Consider the following 17,266-nt stretch of genomic DNA (forward strand, 5'->3'; position numbering starts at 1 on the left):
TGAGTGGCTGCCACCCGCACGACCTACCAGGGCCGGGGACAAACTGCAACCGAGGTACATGCCCTTAGCGGGAACCGCACCCGGGTCTCTCCGGACTGCAGGCCGACGCTCTAACCGCTGAGCCAAACCAGCCAGGGCTAAACACTTAAACATTAACTAAAATACATCCAAAGAGGATAATTCCTGTAAATTTATATGTCTAATAATGACTAGGTTACAGATCCTAAAGTGTCACACCTTTATCCCCTTTCTCAATTCTTCATAACTATCTTAATAATAAACAATTATTTGGCTGCTTAAGCATGGTGGACCTTGTAAAGCAAGGTTCTTTTATAGTTCTTCACCCACGTAATTGGTAGAATTTGGATACTTCTTGCAATGCTTTTGCCCTGTAACAAATGTCACTTTATATAAAGGAATATCTCATTAATGAGCTCCAAAAGATAGAATGGGTAATTTCAGTCAAGGTCCTGGTAGAAAACACATGACACACTTAAATTGGCTAACTTGAGGAGGCTTTAATAATGAGACTGTGTACAAGGTGTGGGCAGGGTTTCTCTGGAAACCACCAGAGATGGTGCAGTGCCCAGAGCTAGTAATCGGGTTACCATCTTGAGGCCTGAAGAAGACGGTGGGGCAGAAGAAGGGAGAGCAGGTACCAGAATGTGGAGGGGGAAAGCACTGGTCAGCAGGGCCAAGACTTTCAGTTGAGGGTCCAAGACTATCGACTGACATCTCCACAAAGGGAGCCTTCTGTCGGCCTTCCCATTGGTGGAGTCCACTGTGAGCCAGAGAGCAAGAGTGCCTGTTCGTGGTCCATACAGATTCAGGGCCCAGAGAGAGAGGGCGGCAACTGGATCCGGAGAGGCAGATGGGAATACCAGCACAGGGGTACCATCCACCTTTTAAAATTATGCTTTCTGCCCTAGCTCAATCGGTTGAGCATCATCCTGTGCACCAAAAGGTTGCCGGTTTGATTCATACCCAGGTTGTAGTACGTATGGATCAATATTTCTCTCACAACCCCCCCCTCTCACTTTTCCTCTCCCTTCCTCCCTCTAAAATCAATAAAAACATTTAAATAAATAAGTAAAATAAAAGTATGCTTTCTACTTATGGTGGCTTTAAAAGAGAGTAAATGACCCAGCAGCTCTATATAGCCATTTTTCTAAAGCTTTTCAGAAAAATTGGTCAAGAAGGGAGACCACAGAGCCACATCTAATTATCAATCCCTTTTGATTCCACCTCCCAAAAACATCTTGACTATCTCCTTCCCTCAACCAAACTGCCCCGCCCCAGTCCAAGCATTGTCATCTTTCACCTGGGCAGCTGCTGTGGTCCCTACCTGGTCTTGCTGTACTTCATTCCCACAGCACAGTGGAGTGGTTTTTTGTTTTTGTTTTTGCTAGGTGTGTATGGTAAAGAAAGAAACTTTATTCAGTACAGAACAGTTCAATTGTGATACATCACGGCGGCTGTGAGGCAGCCCAGGCCCCCCTCCAGCTAAACAGCTCTGCTCCTCCCTGCTTTGGGGTGCATTGTTCTCCATTCTGTGCCAGTCTGCTCTGGCCTGCACTGGTCTGCCCCTTTCTGCTCCAGGGAAATGGGTGTTTCAGCTCAGCCAGGGGGACCAGTGTCTCCAGTCCGGTGGAAAGGGAAAGTGTGCTCCAACAGTGGAGTGTTTGAAAAATGCAAACCTGTCTTCAGTGACTTCTGATTGTCATCCTTAGCATACCAGCTTGAACACACTAATTTGCATACAGCAGCCTTTGCCCTAGATACCACAGAAGATCCTTTGGGTCGCCCCTCAGATTCACCCTCTGACCCACCCTCTGACCACATTCCCTCCCTCCAAACTAGGTTTGGGCTCTCTGTTTCTGCTCCTTTACCCTGTTATTAACCTAGCACTAATCCACATTTTGAACTTTAGTATTGTAAGTATCTATTTTAATTGCCTGCTTTCATCTCCACCCTGGGAATATGGTGATTTACCACTCCATCCCCAGTCCCTCTTTGTCTGTCACCGGATTACAAACTCTTCTGATACGAAGCTAGAGTAACTGCTTCCAAAGTGGGAAATGCAGTTGGAACTAGTATTTTTTTAGATCAGAATGGTAGCATTTTAGGTGTAAGGACCCCTGACCTTGAGTTTTTCAGTCATAGCTCCTTCTGCAGCTGTCAGTGATCAGTTCAGTGACATGTTGCTTTGTTATTTCTTTTAGTTACTTTCTCTGAGTGGCTCTTGGGTCACAGAATGACTATAAATCAACAGACCTTTTAGTCCACATCTTGAATCAATAAGAACTTAAGTGAAATTTAATAAACTCTGTTGTCGCCTTGGCCGGTTTGGCTCAGCAGTTAGAGTGTCGGCCCGCAGACCAATGAGTCTTGGGTTCGTTCAATTTCGGTCAAAGGCATGTACCTTGGTTGTGATTCGTCCCCAGCCCTGGTTGGGGTCGTGTGTGAGGCAGCCACTCATTGTGTCCCTTTCACATTGCTGTTTCTCTCCCCCCACCTCCCTTCCTCTTTCCTCTCTCTCCCTCCCACTCTATCTGAACAAAAGTAGAAAAGTGTTCTCGGGTGAGGATAAAAAAATAAAATAAATAAACTCTGTTGTCATTAATTGGGGGGTGGGGGGGTGGAGCTCCTGTTTTGTTTCATTTTGCCAAAGCAACGGGACACCAGTAGATCTTGGAGGGCTGACCTAATGATAGTGAGCCAGTTTGCCTATCGTCAGAAAATGGGTGGGTGCTGCTCTCCCGACCTGGAAGGATTCTTAAATTTTGTTTGGTAGTTTTGAGGAGAGGGTTGTAGAATTTGACCTAAGATTGAAAACCTTCTGTTAGTAAATAAGATAATGACAGTAGCTAAGTATATATTGTTAAAGTAAAGAATTAGCCAAGTTTTAGATTATTTTGGTTATTTCCAGTTAGGAAGTTTTGACACCATTAGTAAAGGTTTTACTTGGCAACTTCAGGAAGTTTAACCAGTCTTTTATTTATTTATTTTAATTTTTTTTCCCTTTATTGATTTTAGAGAGAGAAAGGGAGAGGGAGAGATAGAAACACTGATGAGAGAGAACATCAGTTGTCACCTCCTGCATGCCCCCCACTAGGTATCGGGCCCACAACCTGGGCATGTGTCCAGCCAGGAATTGAACCGGCGACCTCTTGGTGCATGGGTCGATGCCCAACCACTGAGCCACACCAGGCGGACTTAACCAGTGTTTTAGTTAATGTCCATCACCAGTATGGCCAAGAGAATAACCCATCCCTCCATTTGCTTGATAGCAAGTTGGAAGTGTGCCACATTCATTCCACTCACAGTCCTACACAGGCCAAGCAGAACTAAAGATGCCAAGAATATAACTTAGCCCTGGCTCAGCAGTTAGAGCATTGGCCCATGGACCAGTGAGTCGTGGGTTCGATTCCAGTCAAGGGCATGTTCAGTTGTGGTTCATCCCCAACCCTGGTCCGGGTCATGCGGGAGGCAGTCAGTTGATGTGTCCCTCTCATGTTGATGTTTCTCTCTCTCTTCCTCCCTCCCACTCTATCTGAAGATACATGGACACATATCCTCGGGTGAGGATTAAAAAAAGAGAGAGAGAATATAACTTAGTTTACACTTCATCCATGAAGTTTCCTGTATCCCTAAATGGGAGTTAGGTTTTTCTGTCCAGCCTTTGGAGCTCAAATATTTTTCGTTCAATTGATAATTGCCATTGTACCCATAATTACCTCTCTTCTGGCATTTATCACATGGTGTTGCAACTAGCACTTTACTAGACTCTAAGCTTCTGGGGAAGCAGATCCATTGTGTCCTCAGCTCCCCTGGCTCAGGGTTTGTTGCATGGTACTTGCCTAGTACAGGCCATCATATATCATTGCTGAGTTTTTCAAATGCACAGAATTTTCTCTCTTGAAACTCCCTGATGTCTGTCTCTCTCCCCTCCCCCACATCCCTGCACTTGAAATTCTGATGTTCTGAGAGCATTTCACTCTTCTGTTGGGCAATCAACTACACCAAAGTAATATGTCTTCCACAAGTCACAAAACACAAAAAGACAGTTACTTTGAATGGAAACTCTCAGTACCCCTTTGATAGAGTTTATTTTGGGGTATTGCCTGGGCATTTAGGTTTCACTGCCTCTAGGTTTATCAATAGCACATAAATGTGAAAACTACCTTCCTGTTTTGTTAAAGTTTCATGAGCAGCTTTCTTAATGACAACTGAACCTGGAGAAATTGATAAGAATATCCAGTTTGGTTTATCAGAAAAGAAATATCCTGAATTTGATTAGTATGCTTAATTGTTCATCTTCCTACATGTATGAATGTGTGAACATTATAATGGAAGTCTTTCATTTTTAAAAAATGCATGCGTAGCCTGGCTGCTGTGGCTCAGTGGTTGAGCATCTACCCATGCACCAAGAGGTCGCCAGTTCAGTTCTTGGTCAGGGCACATGCCCAGGCTGTGGGCCAAATCCCCAGTGGGAGGACCTGCAGGAGGCAGCCATCAGTGTTCTCTCTTATCAATGTTTCTGTCTCTTTCTCTCCTTCTCCCTTCCTTTCTCTCTAAAAATTAGTATGAGGAAAGAAAACATTTTTTTTAATGCATGAGTAGTCTTGAACTCTTAATATAATCATTTCATGCACACTTGTTTGTATATGTCTCTCATCCCTTTTCTCTCTATACGTCAACCTAGCTGCCATTCAAAGGAAAAGTAAAAAGGCACAGGTCTTCCATACTGTCTTTTGTAAAAATTTTATTGGAGGAGTAATAGCTCTAAAATTAACACCTGGCAAAAGACAATCACAAGTCAAACATGCAGGCTGAACCAGGCATCTTAACATTCCAGGAAGGGTCCGCATGCTGAGAAACACCATACCTTCTCTCTCCCTAATCCATTTCACACTGAAACTTTTCTTCCCTATTCACCCCACCCCATGTCACCACCCTACCATCTTTTTTTTTCCTTGGAGAAAGTAGAAGTAGGTAGTCTGTGGCAAAGATTTGGTTTACCCTCTTTTGAGGTACTCCACCTGAAAGTATTTTGGCAGTGGTGCTTAAGTTACAGGAAGACTGGTTGCCTCATTCTGTTCCTTTATTTTGCCCCTCCTTCCTTAGGGGAACAAACACATGACAATCATCCTTCTTTCTAGGGTCTGTTTACGAGCTTACTGTTTTCCACCAGGAATTTGATAGTAATATGTGATGAGTGGTGCTCATTCCTATACCCAACTAGGTCTATCTAAACAAAAAATGGAAAAATGTCCTCGGATGAAGATTAAAAAAAGAATTATATGTTATCATTGACCATGATCCTCCATTAAATACTATAAAAATGAAACAGAAAAGTGACAAAACTGGTTGTAAGCTGTGAACTGAATCTTGAAAGATCCAAATATATAAGGAAGAAGACAATCCAGCCTGAAGGAAAACATAAGAGAAGTACAGTGTGCTTAGAAGCTGGCAAGTTGGCTGGCTTGACTGAACTGAAGGGTTCACTTAGTAAAGTAGTGGGTGAGAACAGATAGGTAGGTGATGGCCAAATTACAAAAACTGGAATGCCAAGCAAAGGATAATTTGGGTTAAGACTTTGTAACAGTCTGGCCAGTATAGCTTAGTTGGTTGAACATCACCCCATGCACCAGAAAGTTTGCAGGTTCAATTCCTGGTCAGAGCACATGCTCAGGTTGCGGCTCGATCCCCAGTAGAGGGTGTTGAGGAGGGCAGCTGTTTCTCTCTCATCAATAGTTCTCTCCCTCTCCCTCCCTCTCTCTGAAATCAGTAAAAACATTTTTTTAAAAAGACTTAACAGAAACACAGTGGTGTTTGAACTGGTTTGGAGCACTATAGAGATTGAGATCAGATCAGTTCATCATTAAACTGTGATGCGTGGACATTGGGTGGGCCTTGGTCTCTTGATCCACTTAATGTTCCTGCTTCAAATTGATCCCCACTGATATTGGCTGCTTAGAAAGGGTAGAGAAATCTAGCTTGGGCAACAGGAAAGGAGTTATATTCAAATGGCAGCAGTATAAAGTGATGAATGATTTTACCAGTGGAAATTTTGGGAATTTGGGGTTTTTTCTTCCCTTCTTTTCACCCTCCCTCCTTTCCTCTCACCCTCTTTTTTATTCTTTTCCTTTTGAAATTGTTTAAGGGTAAAACCTAGCACCTCTCACCATTGTGTCACTATTGGTCAGAAGGTAGACTTGACCCACAAATGCCCTTTGGATTTCTTTAGTTTGGGAAATAAAATTATTTCTTAAAAGAAAGTAGCATAAAAAATCAAGGCTTTAGGACTCCTGGATCTCAAAAGAAATGTATCTTGTGGAAATATCCATTTCAAAGGGAACTAAGTGTAGCATTTCATCACATAGATACTATACTTCTACTGAGAGATGTCATTAACATAACATAAACTACCCACCCCCTTGATTTCATTATCATTATATAAATACTTTTTTAAATGAATAGGTTTTCCTTAAACCATGTAATAAAACAGCATAATTTGATGTTTACATACAATTTTATACATCTGCCAAAATTAGAGTTTTAAAGCTTCATAAATGCATTTTATTTCTTTTCAATTTTCTGGTCTTTAAGGGCCAACTACCTGTCAAGGGTCTTGACTGGATCAAATAGTGCTCAGTATGTCTTTTCTTGAGTTGTCATTCATTCGGCATGGAGACTGGCCTGGTGGCGTGAACTTGAGAACTGTTGCTCTCTCTGCTTGGATACACAATTTAAGGTTTCTAGTGGGACTGAGAACTTTAGTTATTAAACTACCTTTAAGTTGGTCATCTCATTAAAATTCAGAATAATTTATCTGCAGTGTGGGTGTTTTTCATGATTTGGCACACAGTAGACAGACAGCGTAGCCAAGATGTTTTTCATGTTGAGCAAAAACTGTGACAGATGGAGGTGGTGATTATAAAGCGCTTATTTAAAATGTTAGTAATGAATCAATGTAGTTTGAGGCCAAGTCAGTAATCCCTACTAAGGGAGCCTTAAGAACTTGAAGAGCATTCTAATAGTTTCTAATAAAGTATATAACAGGCAGCTGAAGAGAACTGATTTTATTTTATTTCATTTTATTATTTATTTATTTAATCTTCACTCGAGGATATTTTTCTGTTTATGTTGAGGTAGAGAAAGGGGGAGAGAGAGAGAGAAACATTGACGTGAGAGGGACACATCGACTGGTTGCCTCTCCGTGACCCCAGCCAGGGCTGGGGACGTACCGCAACCGAGGTATGTACCCTTGGCTGGAATCGAACCCTGGACCCGCGGACCAAAGAGTTGCAGGGTCAGTTCTCATCAAGAGCATGTACCTCGGTTGTGGGTTTGCGGTTCGCTCCCCAGCCCTGGTCAGGGACGTGCAGGAGGCAACCAGTCGATGTGTCTCTCCCTTCCTCTCTCCCACTCTGTCAGAGAATAAATGTAAAATATCGTCGAGCGAGGATTTAATTTTTGTTTTTAAAGCCTCTGTAAGTCATGGCAGTACGTCAGTATCATTCCTGCCAGGTTGATTGACTGACCTTTGAAGAGCTGGAGGAAACTCACTGGCTTATGTTGAATTTCTATAATGCAGAGACCAGTTACAAGTGGTATTTGGGTTTTTTTGTTTTTTGTTTTTTTATGAGTAAGAACTTAAATATGTAATTGTTTCCATTTCTCCTGCACGAATGCTTTTATACAAATTCTTTCACAAATTGATAAAACTTTGAATTATTTTCTCTGAAGAAATGTTGAATCCCCTGCAAGTTGTTAGAATGAGAGTATCTGTTGAAAGGTGTTTTGGGACTACTCTTCTATAACTGTACAGCTTATTTATTTAAAAAAGAATAAAATCATGATTCCTTTTCTAGTTTGTTTATTTACAGATGACCGAATATGTTCAGGCCAGAAAATGTCTTAATATTTCAAAATACAACAATCTACAAACAAAATACTTATCTACCTTTTCACTAAAGTTTGTGTAGAAAATTAAGTGCAGTTCTTGTCTCCCAGTGTTGGTAGAAGGCACAGGAAGAGAATTAGCTATTGTAAACCTTGAACTCTGCATTTAAAAAATTTTTGAAGTCCTGGCTGGTTTGGCTCAGCAGTTAGAGCGTTGCCCACAGACAGAGCTGTGAGGTCGATTCTGGTCAAGGGCATGTACCTTGGTTGTGGTTTGGTCCCCAGCCTTGGTTGGGGTCATGTGGGAGGCAGCCAATCGATTTGTCTCTCTCACGTCTATGTTTCTCTCTTCCTCCCTCCCTCTCGCTCTGTCTGAAGATAAATGGAAAGATATCCTCAGGTGAGGATTAAAAGAAGGAAAGTTTTTTTTGAAGTCGGCACAGAATCATGTGTTTTCAGAATAAAACAGAGTTCTCGTCCTCTGTTACTCTGTGTACAGTTGTGCCCATGGGCAGCATTACATCGATGACACCTAACTTAGTGAAGGTAAAACTCAGCCCCCCAAGATTGCCAGAGTTTGTCAGATCTAATAGTGCTAAGGTGTCTGACAGAGGAACTCGGGGAGCCAGTGTGCCCACTACAGTGGCGGGATGTGGCTCTGCGCTGATGACTGTGCTGCTGGCTACATTTTCTCATGGAGTCTGCGCAGTCACCCTGAGGGGCCGGTATTGGCACCACTTCATAGCTGGGGAAACAAAACTTAGACACTGGTCATTTGCCTGTGGTCACGTTGATGAAAATGGAGTTTGGCCCAGCCTGTGTGGCTCAGTGGATTGAGCATTGTCCCATGGACGGAGAGGTCCCTGTTCGATTCCCGGTCAGGGCACATACCCAGGTTATGGGCCACGTCCTCAGTGGGGGGAATGCAGGAGCCAGCCAGTCAGTATTCTCTCTCATTAATGTTTCTATCTCTTTCTTCCTCTCTCTCTCAAATCAATCAATAAATAAAATGGAGTTTGAACTCATGTGTTCAGCCTTTTGAGTCCTATACTCTCGCCACCAGATCAGGTGATCCTCAGGGGCCTGAGACCTAAACCTCTGACCTCTAGCTTTTCTTTTTCTTTTATTAACTATTTGGAAAGCTTCTAATTGGTATTGGTGTAAATGGGAATTTGCATTGCCTTTAGAATGGTCTCAGATTGAGGGTGAGGAATGAGGGCAGCGGCGAATAATCTTACCAGAGTCACATAACATAGACAAGTTCTGAGCTGTCCCTGGTGAAGACAGTTTTATTTCTGGGAATGTCTTTTTGTCATAGAGTAGTGATGGTAAGACATCATTGCAGGGATTTCAGAAGTCTCACTGTGTTTCTGCTTCCCTCTGTATTTTTTGGGCTATAAAAGGTTTGTGTTTGAGAGGTATGAAGCCCTGGTATGTTTTTCTTATCTGTGAATTGGACCAAATAGTACTGTTTCTCTTGACTGAAATATTTCTTAACTTTAAGTTAAAATATGGTACATATATTGAAATTTTCATATGTAAGTACAGTGTTTGGTGAATTTTCACAGACTGAACACACCCAGGTAACCAGTACTGTGAAGTATTAATGGCAACACCTTGAAAGCCCCCAAGCTAATTCTCCTCTGTAAACCTTACATCATTGTATATGCATGTATGTGGAACCAATGGACATAGACAACAGTGCTGGGATAGGGGTGTCGGGAGGAGGGTGTCAATAAGGGGAAAAGGAGAAACATCTGTAACAAAAATTAATTAATTTAAAAATTTTTAAGAAACAAAACACCTTACATCATTTCTCATCTTTTAGGTTTCTTCCTGATTTGGACCCTAATAACATTATTTTCAGTGTGGTTTTGTTGTTGTTTTTAAATATTTTTGCAAAAATACCATCAAAACTCGTCTCTTTGCCCTTTCGTAATTTCATCTCTTGATCAATCTGTTTCTGTTAAACCAAAGTGTTTTGTGTGACTACAAAGTCATTACTTGAAGGAATATGGAGGTTGGAATAGAACATGCAGCTATGGAGAAACAGCTAAAAACATTCCTTGGAATTTTCAAAGCTGAATGAGAATTTGGTTGTTGAACTCAGCCATCTATTTGTTAAGAGGTACTGAACAAGTACATGGTAAGCTACCTTCTGTCATGGGGAAATGGTAGTGGAAGCAGCTTCCTCATTCTTAGAACTCTGAACAGGCTTTTAAAAATTACTTGTGAGTAATAAACCATCGCAAATGAAATACAGTCTCTGTAGGTGCAGACTCGCCCACATGTGGTCCTGGTTCCTTTCTCTGCTCTACGGTATTCACCTATGTTCACTTGTATTCTTTGCTGTTTTAAACATTTGATAAAACTTAAATTTTTTTTTTTATCCTCACCTGAGGACATTCTTGCATTTATCTTCAGATAGAGAGGGAGGGAGAGAGAGAGAAACATCTATGTGAGAGAGACACATCAAGTGGCTGCCACCCACACGACCCCAACTGGGCCGGGTACGTGCAACCAAGGTACATGCCCTTAGCGGGAACCGAACCCAGGATTCTCCAGTCCATGAGCCGATGCTCCAACCACTGAGCCAAACCAGCCAGGGCAAAACTTAATTTTTATTTTTTATCCTCACCCAAGGACATTTTTTCATTTTTTGTTCAGATAGAGTGGGAGGGAGAGAGAGAGAAACATCAATGTTAAAGGGACACATAGAGTGGCTGCCACTCGCATGACCAACCAGGGCCAGGGACAAACTGCAACCGAGGTACGTGCCCTTAGCGGGAACCAAACCCTGGTCTCTCTGGACCACAGGCCGACGTTCTAACCGCTGAGCCAAACCGGCCAGGGCCAAAACTTAATTTTTAAATATCTTTTAAATTATGCCATCCTAGCCCAGCCGGTGTGGCTCAGTGGTTAAGCATTGACCCACGCACCAAGAGTTTGCTGGTTTGATTCCCAGTCAGGGCACATGCCCAGGTTGTGGGCCAGATCCTTGTTGTTTCTCTGTCTCTCTACCTCTCCCTTCCTCTCTCTAAAATCAGTAAAGAAAAAATAAATAAAAAAACTTTAAATGATGCCATTCTACTTTGAAGGCTTGCATGTCAAAGCTGATGTACCAGGGGAGCGGGTGGGTGGAAAGACCTGGCCCCTGACTCCCAGGGTGGCCTGCAGGCAGCAGGGATACTCAAGTTCCTGAGTAAAGAGGTTTAGAAGGATGCACAGCAATACTTGGGCTTTGTGGTAAAGTGACATTCTGTATGCTAGAACGTTCCAGAGAACCAAAATTTTCTCCGTTCACATAACACATTACATTTAAAAAAACAAATTAATTTCCTGCCGCCTTGGGGGGAAAAGCATACTAGACACCAAGTAATAATTTTATTCTGCAGAAAATCATAGTTCTAAGTTGGTGCAAAGTCTGAGAATTGCCCTGGAGGGTTGGTGGGTTGTTTGTTTTTCTTGGGAGGAGCACTTTTTAGGGGCAGGTGTGCCTCTATCTTAGTAAAGGTGACAAGAAGAATGTGTTGCGCCCTGGCCGGTTTGGCTCAGCGGTTAGAGCGTCGGCCTGCGGTCCTGAGAGACCCGGGTTCGGTTCCCGCTAAGGGCGCGTACCTCGGTTGCAGTTTGTCCCCGGCCCTGGTCGGTTGTGCGGGTGGCAGCCACTCGATGTGTCCCTTTCACGTCGATGTTTCTCTCTCTCTCTCTGTTCCTCTCTCTCCCTCCCACTCTACCTGAACAAAAAAAAAAATGGAAAAATGTCCTCGGGTGAGGAAAAAAAAAAAAAGAAGAATGTGTTGCTATATGAACTCCTGGCATAAAACAGTTATCCTTAAATTAAAAGTGACCTTTTTCATGTGATTACCTTATTCTGTTTTGATGCCCAAATGGACCGTAATCACCTCCTGACTCTCTTCTGTCTGCTAAGAAATCTTTAGAGTAGGTATACAACTCACCATTTCAGGAATTTTAGACATTTTGAAAAACTTGTTCATAAGCCTAAAGTTTTTTGTTTTGTTTATAAAATGATGCTTTATAAGTAATTACTAGGCCACGTTTTTCTTCAAGCCCTTCTTTTTGGTAGATAACAAAATCCTGGCTTTAAGCACCTTTTGCTTTTTTTTTAATCCTCACCCGAGGACATTTTTCGATATTTTCTTCAGATAGAGTGGGAGGGAGAGAGAGAAACATCGATGTGAAAGGGACACATCGAATGACTGCCACCTGCACAACCAACCAGGGCCGGGGACAAACTGCAACCGAGGTACGCCCTTAGCGGGAACCGAACCCGGGTCTCTCTCGACCGCAGACCGATGCTCTAACCCCTGAGCCAAACCATCCAGGGCTTTAATCAGCTTTTTAAATTGCACCTTTGCTCTCATGCTTTTGAGTTTGCTGTGATCCCTCATGAGGTCACAGTATCATAGCAAGGAGTGCCTTGAATACACTCTCCCTCCCAAACCATCATTCTCCATGTGTCCTTTGTCATTGTCTAGCCACATAGCTTTGCTGGCTACAGCACAGGTTAGTGTTTTTGAAATGCATATTTTATTTTTAAATATGTTTTTATTGATTTTTCTTAGAGGAAGGGTGAGAGAAAAACATCAGTGTGAGAGAAAAACATCCATCAGTTGCCTCCCGCACGCCTCCCACTGGGGATCTAGCCCACAACCCCAGGCGTGTGCCCTGACTGAATATTGAACCAGCACCTCTCAGTCCATGGGACAACACTCAATTCATGGAGCCACACCAACCCGGTTTGAAATGCATATTTTTAAATTATGAATGTATTTTACATTTATTAGTTTGTATCATCAGTGTATTTAATAAAATACAATGATTTTTAAGAATTTTTTATTTTTATATTTATTTTTTTAAGGGAAAAACAATGATGTAAAGAAACAAGTTTTTGTCGCTGAAGTTGACGGAATTTGAGAGCTTTTTCAGAGCTCTCAAAATCACACTCCCAGAGTTTGCCACCTTATCTTACATACTTAAACTCAGTCACCTATGGGTAGGGCCAGAGGTTGACCAGCATAACCTCAGGACATAGCCTCTGTTCTGAGTGAATTCCCTGAGGCTCATTTAACATGGGGCTATTGGTTAGCTTTCAGTCTTATCTAAAGTCATGTCTCACTTTGAAATGCCAATCCATACACATCATACACTTGAAAGCAATTTGGCAATTAGTACAGCATTGTTCAATACCTTGAATAAACCATTTGTAAAGAATTATACCAACTTCCTTTTAGAACTTTGTTGTATAGTATAAATTGACTACCACTTACTAGTCCATCAACATTTTCCTGTGTTCACCATTTTGGAGTTCAGCTCACATTTCTGTTTTCTCTTTTAAATTATCTACTTTTTTTTTTCCCCAAAAATATATATTTTTTTTTGAGAGAGGAAGAGAAAGAGAGATAGAAACATCAATGTGAGAGAGAAACATCTATTGGTCACATTCTGCACCCCCCCCACTGGGGATCCAGCCTAAAACCCGGGCATGTGCCCTGAGCAGGAATCAAACTGGGACCTCTCAGTCCATGGGACGATGCTCAGTCCACTGAGCCACACCAGCTGGGCTCTACTATTTTTTTTTTCTTTTCAATGCCTTCTGCCCTTTGTTGTTTGTTAGAAATCTAGACTTCAAAGGATAGCTTTTATACTATACCAAGATCTGTCCTGCAATTTACAATGCTCTACAGATTGTAGCATCGTGGCCTAGCCTATCCATGTAACTCACAGGGAGTGGTATTGGAGAGAACACTCAATTGGAATCTGAAAATCTATGTGTGAGTCACTAGCTGGTAACCTTGGGTAGTCAGTCAGGTTCTATTTTTGAGTCTGTGTTCACTCAGTAGGATGCAATGTCAGTGTTTGCTATATTCCAGAATCTTCACTCCCAAACTAATCTGTTACTTTTCCCCATCGTCCTCCCTTCCGCTATTCTACTGTTTAATGTTAGCTACTTGGGAGCCTAAACTCTCATTTCCAGGGACAATTTCTTTTTCTTTTTAATTTTAACTATCAGAGTTGACATAATGCTGGTTGTTTGAGGTCTCAAGAAGTCTTTCTTGCATCCATGTACCTGATAATACTTCAAATAACACCTTTTACAAACAAACCTAAACAGCAACATAATTGTCTTTGTGGTGGTTCTTTTAAGAATGAAAAAGGACATGATTGATTTTTTTTTTTTTTTGGTCTTATTTCTTTTTAGGTTTTGAATGAAGAATGTGATCAGAACTGGTACAAGGCAGAACTCAATGGGAAAGATGGCTTCATTCCCAAGAATTACATAGAAATGAAGCCACATCCGTAAGTTGGGCTCTACTGTCTCCCAAGCAGACCTGCCTGCTTGTTGTCAATAATGTTTTTAAAATTGAGACCACTGCAATGTATATCATACTTTTAATTCAGTCTTCCCAGGGAATTAACAAAGCATGTTGATTGTGCATGTTCTTGTTAGTAATAGTATATAAAGATAGTGTAACAGTCAATAATAGTGTATGTTTCAGATTAATAATAACTGTCAGTGATATTCAAGTACTAAAACAAGAGTTATACAGATTTATTATTCTTTATCTATGAAACCCTTGGGACCAGATGTTTTATAATTTTCCTTTTTTTTTTTGAGTTTTAGAAAAGGTACTTATCATATGGTTTTATATTGATATGTTTGATTTTCCTGTGGGACCATATCTTAAATAATCTTTGTGTCCCCAGAGCACAGTGCTTGGCATATAACTGGTTCTCAATAAATGTTTATTGTACTCACTGCCCTTGCTCTCCACTTAAGAGTTCGCATTTCAGAGGAAACAAAATGCTCTCCCACTCCAAACTTCTTTTCTTTTCATTTTTTTCTAGAGCCCCTCCTGTTTATATTGGTATGTGACACAGTGGGACCCTGGGAGCCATGAGAGGTCACTGTCCTCCCATCCTCACCCACCGCCTCTTTTATTGGCCCTGCTCCTACCCCTAAAGCAGTATTTTCATGCCTTGTATGTCAGGGGAGCTGAAGCTTTCAGTGCTCAGACTAGAGTGTCATCGAGACATGAAGAAATTCTTTCTATAGACTTGGTTTAGCACAAGTGATGAGACTTTTAGGTAACTTGACCCACCTTGAGTACCAGCCTATTTGTCCCTCTCCCCCATTGTTACTGCTTTAATGTGTACCTGTCATTTCTCTTCCCTCAAGTACCAGAGCAAGATATTAACCACCTAATGTTGCACAGAGCCTCCGTCATCTTACACATTTACAATGTCATAGAACTTGAAGGGTCCTTCAAGATTGTCTAGTTTATTCCTTTGTTTTTTAATCCTCACCCGAGGACATTGTTGTTGTTGTTATTGTTCAGATAGAGTGGGAGGAAGAGAGAGAGAGAGAGAGAGAGAAACATCAACGTGAAAGGGACACATTGAGTGGCTGCCACTGCACGACCCAACCAGGGCTGGGGACAAACTGCAACCGAGGTACGTGCCCTTTAGCAGGAACCGAACCCGGGTCTCTGGACCGCAGGCCGACGCTCTAACCGCTGAGCCAAACCAGCCAAGACTAGTTTATTCCTTTTTATATCCTACAAATTAGAAATGCTTCTGGTGTTTTTATTCCAATACCAGTAATTTGTGAATGTAGTTCTCATTATAAAAGACTCTCAGTATAACTATCCTTTTTTCTACCAAAGGCCATTTGGATATTTATAATATCATTCACAGGCCATATAAAATTATAAACTTAAAAATTAGTCTGCTTGCCCCGGCCAGTTTTGCTCAGTGGTTGGAGCTTCAGCCTGCGGACCTTAGAGTCCTGAGTTCGGTTCCCGCTGGGGGCACGTGCCTCGGTTGCAGTTTGTCCCTGGCCCGGTTGGGGTTGTGTGGATGGCGGCCACTCTGTGTGTCTCTCTCACATCGATGTTTTTCTCTCTCTTTCCCCCCTTTCTCCTCCCGCTCTATCTGAAGATAAATGTAAAAGTGTCCTCGGGTGAGGATTAAAAAAAAATTATTCTGCTCTATTTGGTCAGACTGATTTGATGAGGTTGGATGTTAGCTGGTATTGAGTTCATGGCAACCCTCGGGCTGGACGTTCCCCACCCCTGGATGAGTTTCTCCCCGTACACATATTTCTTTCAGAGGTAACCACCACTAGCAATTAGTTGTGGGCCAAATGCTAACTTATGAATCAAATCTGTTCTAAAAAGGTTTTTTTTTCTATGATATGAAACAAATGATCCAGGAACTTCACCATAGAGCTGTTTGTTGATTCATGCCTTGGTCAGTAAACTTACACAGTTCTTATTATATGGCAGAGACTGTTTTAGGTGCTGGGAAGTTAGGTGCTATAGTTATGGTATAATAAAATTCCCATGTAGTTAATATGAAGTTCTTTGAGAGATCACATCCAGCAAGCTTTAGCCTGGAGAGAGAAGGCTGAGTTACCTTGCAGGTGGTAAAGGGAAGCTAGCTCTCTATACAGACATTTCTATAATGAAGAAACTGTGAGGTCATCAAAGAAATTTCTTTTTACTTCAAGAAGAGCCAGGCATCTTATAATGGCTTAATAAACGTTTCATTGAATGATTTACAAGGTGAAAACCAGTCTAATTTATAAACTTTTTTTGTTTGGAACTTGTACTATCTTCTATCTTTGTAACTATACGAGTTTGGTCTCTCTTCACTCCACCCACCCCCCGGAAATTTTTTGTTTTAGATTCCTTGGAGAATTTATGTCTTCTTCATTTATACTCCTGGGAAGTGTATAAGCACAGCTTTGCTTTTTCTTTTTTTTTTTTTAATCCTCACCGGAGGACATTTTTCCATTCTTTGTTCAGATAGAGTGGGAGGGAGAGAGAGAGAGAGAGAGAGAAACATCGATGTGAAAGGGACACATCGCCTGCACGACCCAACCAGGGCCGGGGACAAACTGCTCCCTAGGTACGTGCCCTTAGCAGGAACCGAACCCGGGTCTCTCTGGACCACAGGCCAGCGCTCTAACGCTGAGCCAAACCGGCCAGGGCAGCTTTGCATTCTTTTGGCCACTTAGTGTTGGTATTTGCTTTGGGGGCTGTGTGGGCTTTTCATGGACAGCACCGTGGAATGCACTCCTTGGGAAGACGCAGTTGGGTAGTGGTTACTGGGAGTAGGAAGGGCTCCTTGAATCACAGTGCATTCTCCTTACCTCGGTCCATGGAAGCCAAATAATATGTGCACATCTATTCCTTCAGTTCTTCCTCAGAATAGATCAGGGGCTGGTGAGACTTCTGTTAAAGGCAGATAATAAATATTTTAGAGCCCTGGCCAGTTTGGCTCAGCGGTTAGAGCGTTGGCCTGTGGTCCGGAGAGACCCGGGTTCGGTTCC

At 42.1% G+C, this 17,266-nt stretch overlaps 1 protein-coding gene across 2 annotated transcripts in view; it reads left to right on the forward strand.

Moving 5' to 3' along the window:
* The window catches only part of GRB2 (growth factor receptor bound protein 2), a 67,300-nt gene that overhangs the window by 38,166 nt on the left and 11,868 nt on the right, over positions 1–17,266 (forward strand). For both annotated transcript variants that reach the window (XM_036267835.1, XM_036267836.1), the window contains exon 3: positions 14,132–14,229. In XM_036267835.1, the coding sequence (XP_036123728.1) occupies positions 14,132–14,229 (98 nt within the window). The remainder of the gene's footprint in view (positions 1–14,131; positions 14,230–17,266) is intronic.

Source organism: Molossus molossus, unplaced genomic scaffold (assembly GCF_014108415.1).
Source record: "Molossus molossus isolate mMolMol1 unplaced genomic scaffold, mMolMol1.p scaffold_m16_p_19, whole genome shotgun sequence".
Classification (NCBI taxonomy): domain Eukaryota; kingdom Metazoa; phylum Chordata; class Mammalia; order Chiroptera; family Molossidae; genus Molossus; species Molossus molossus.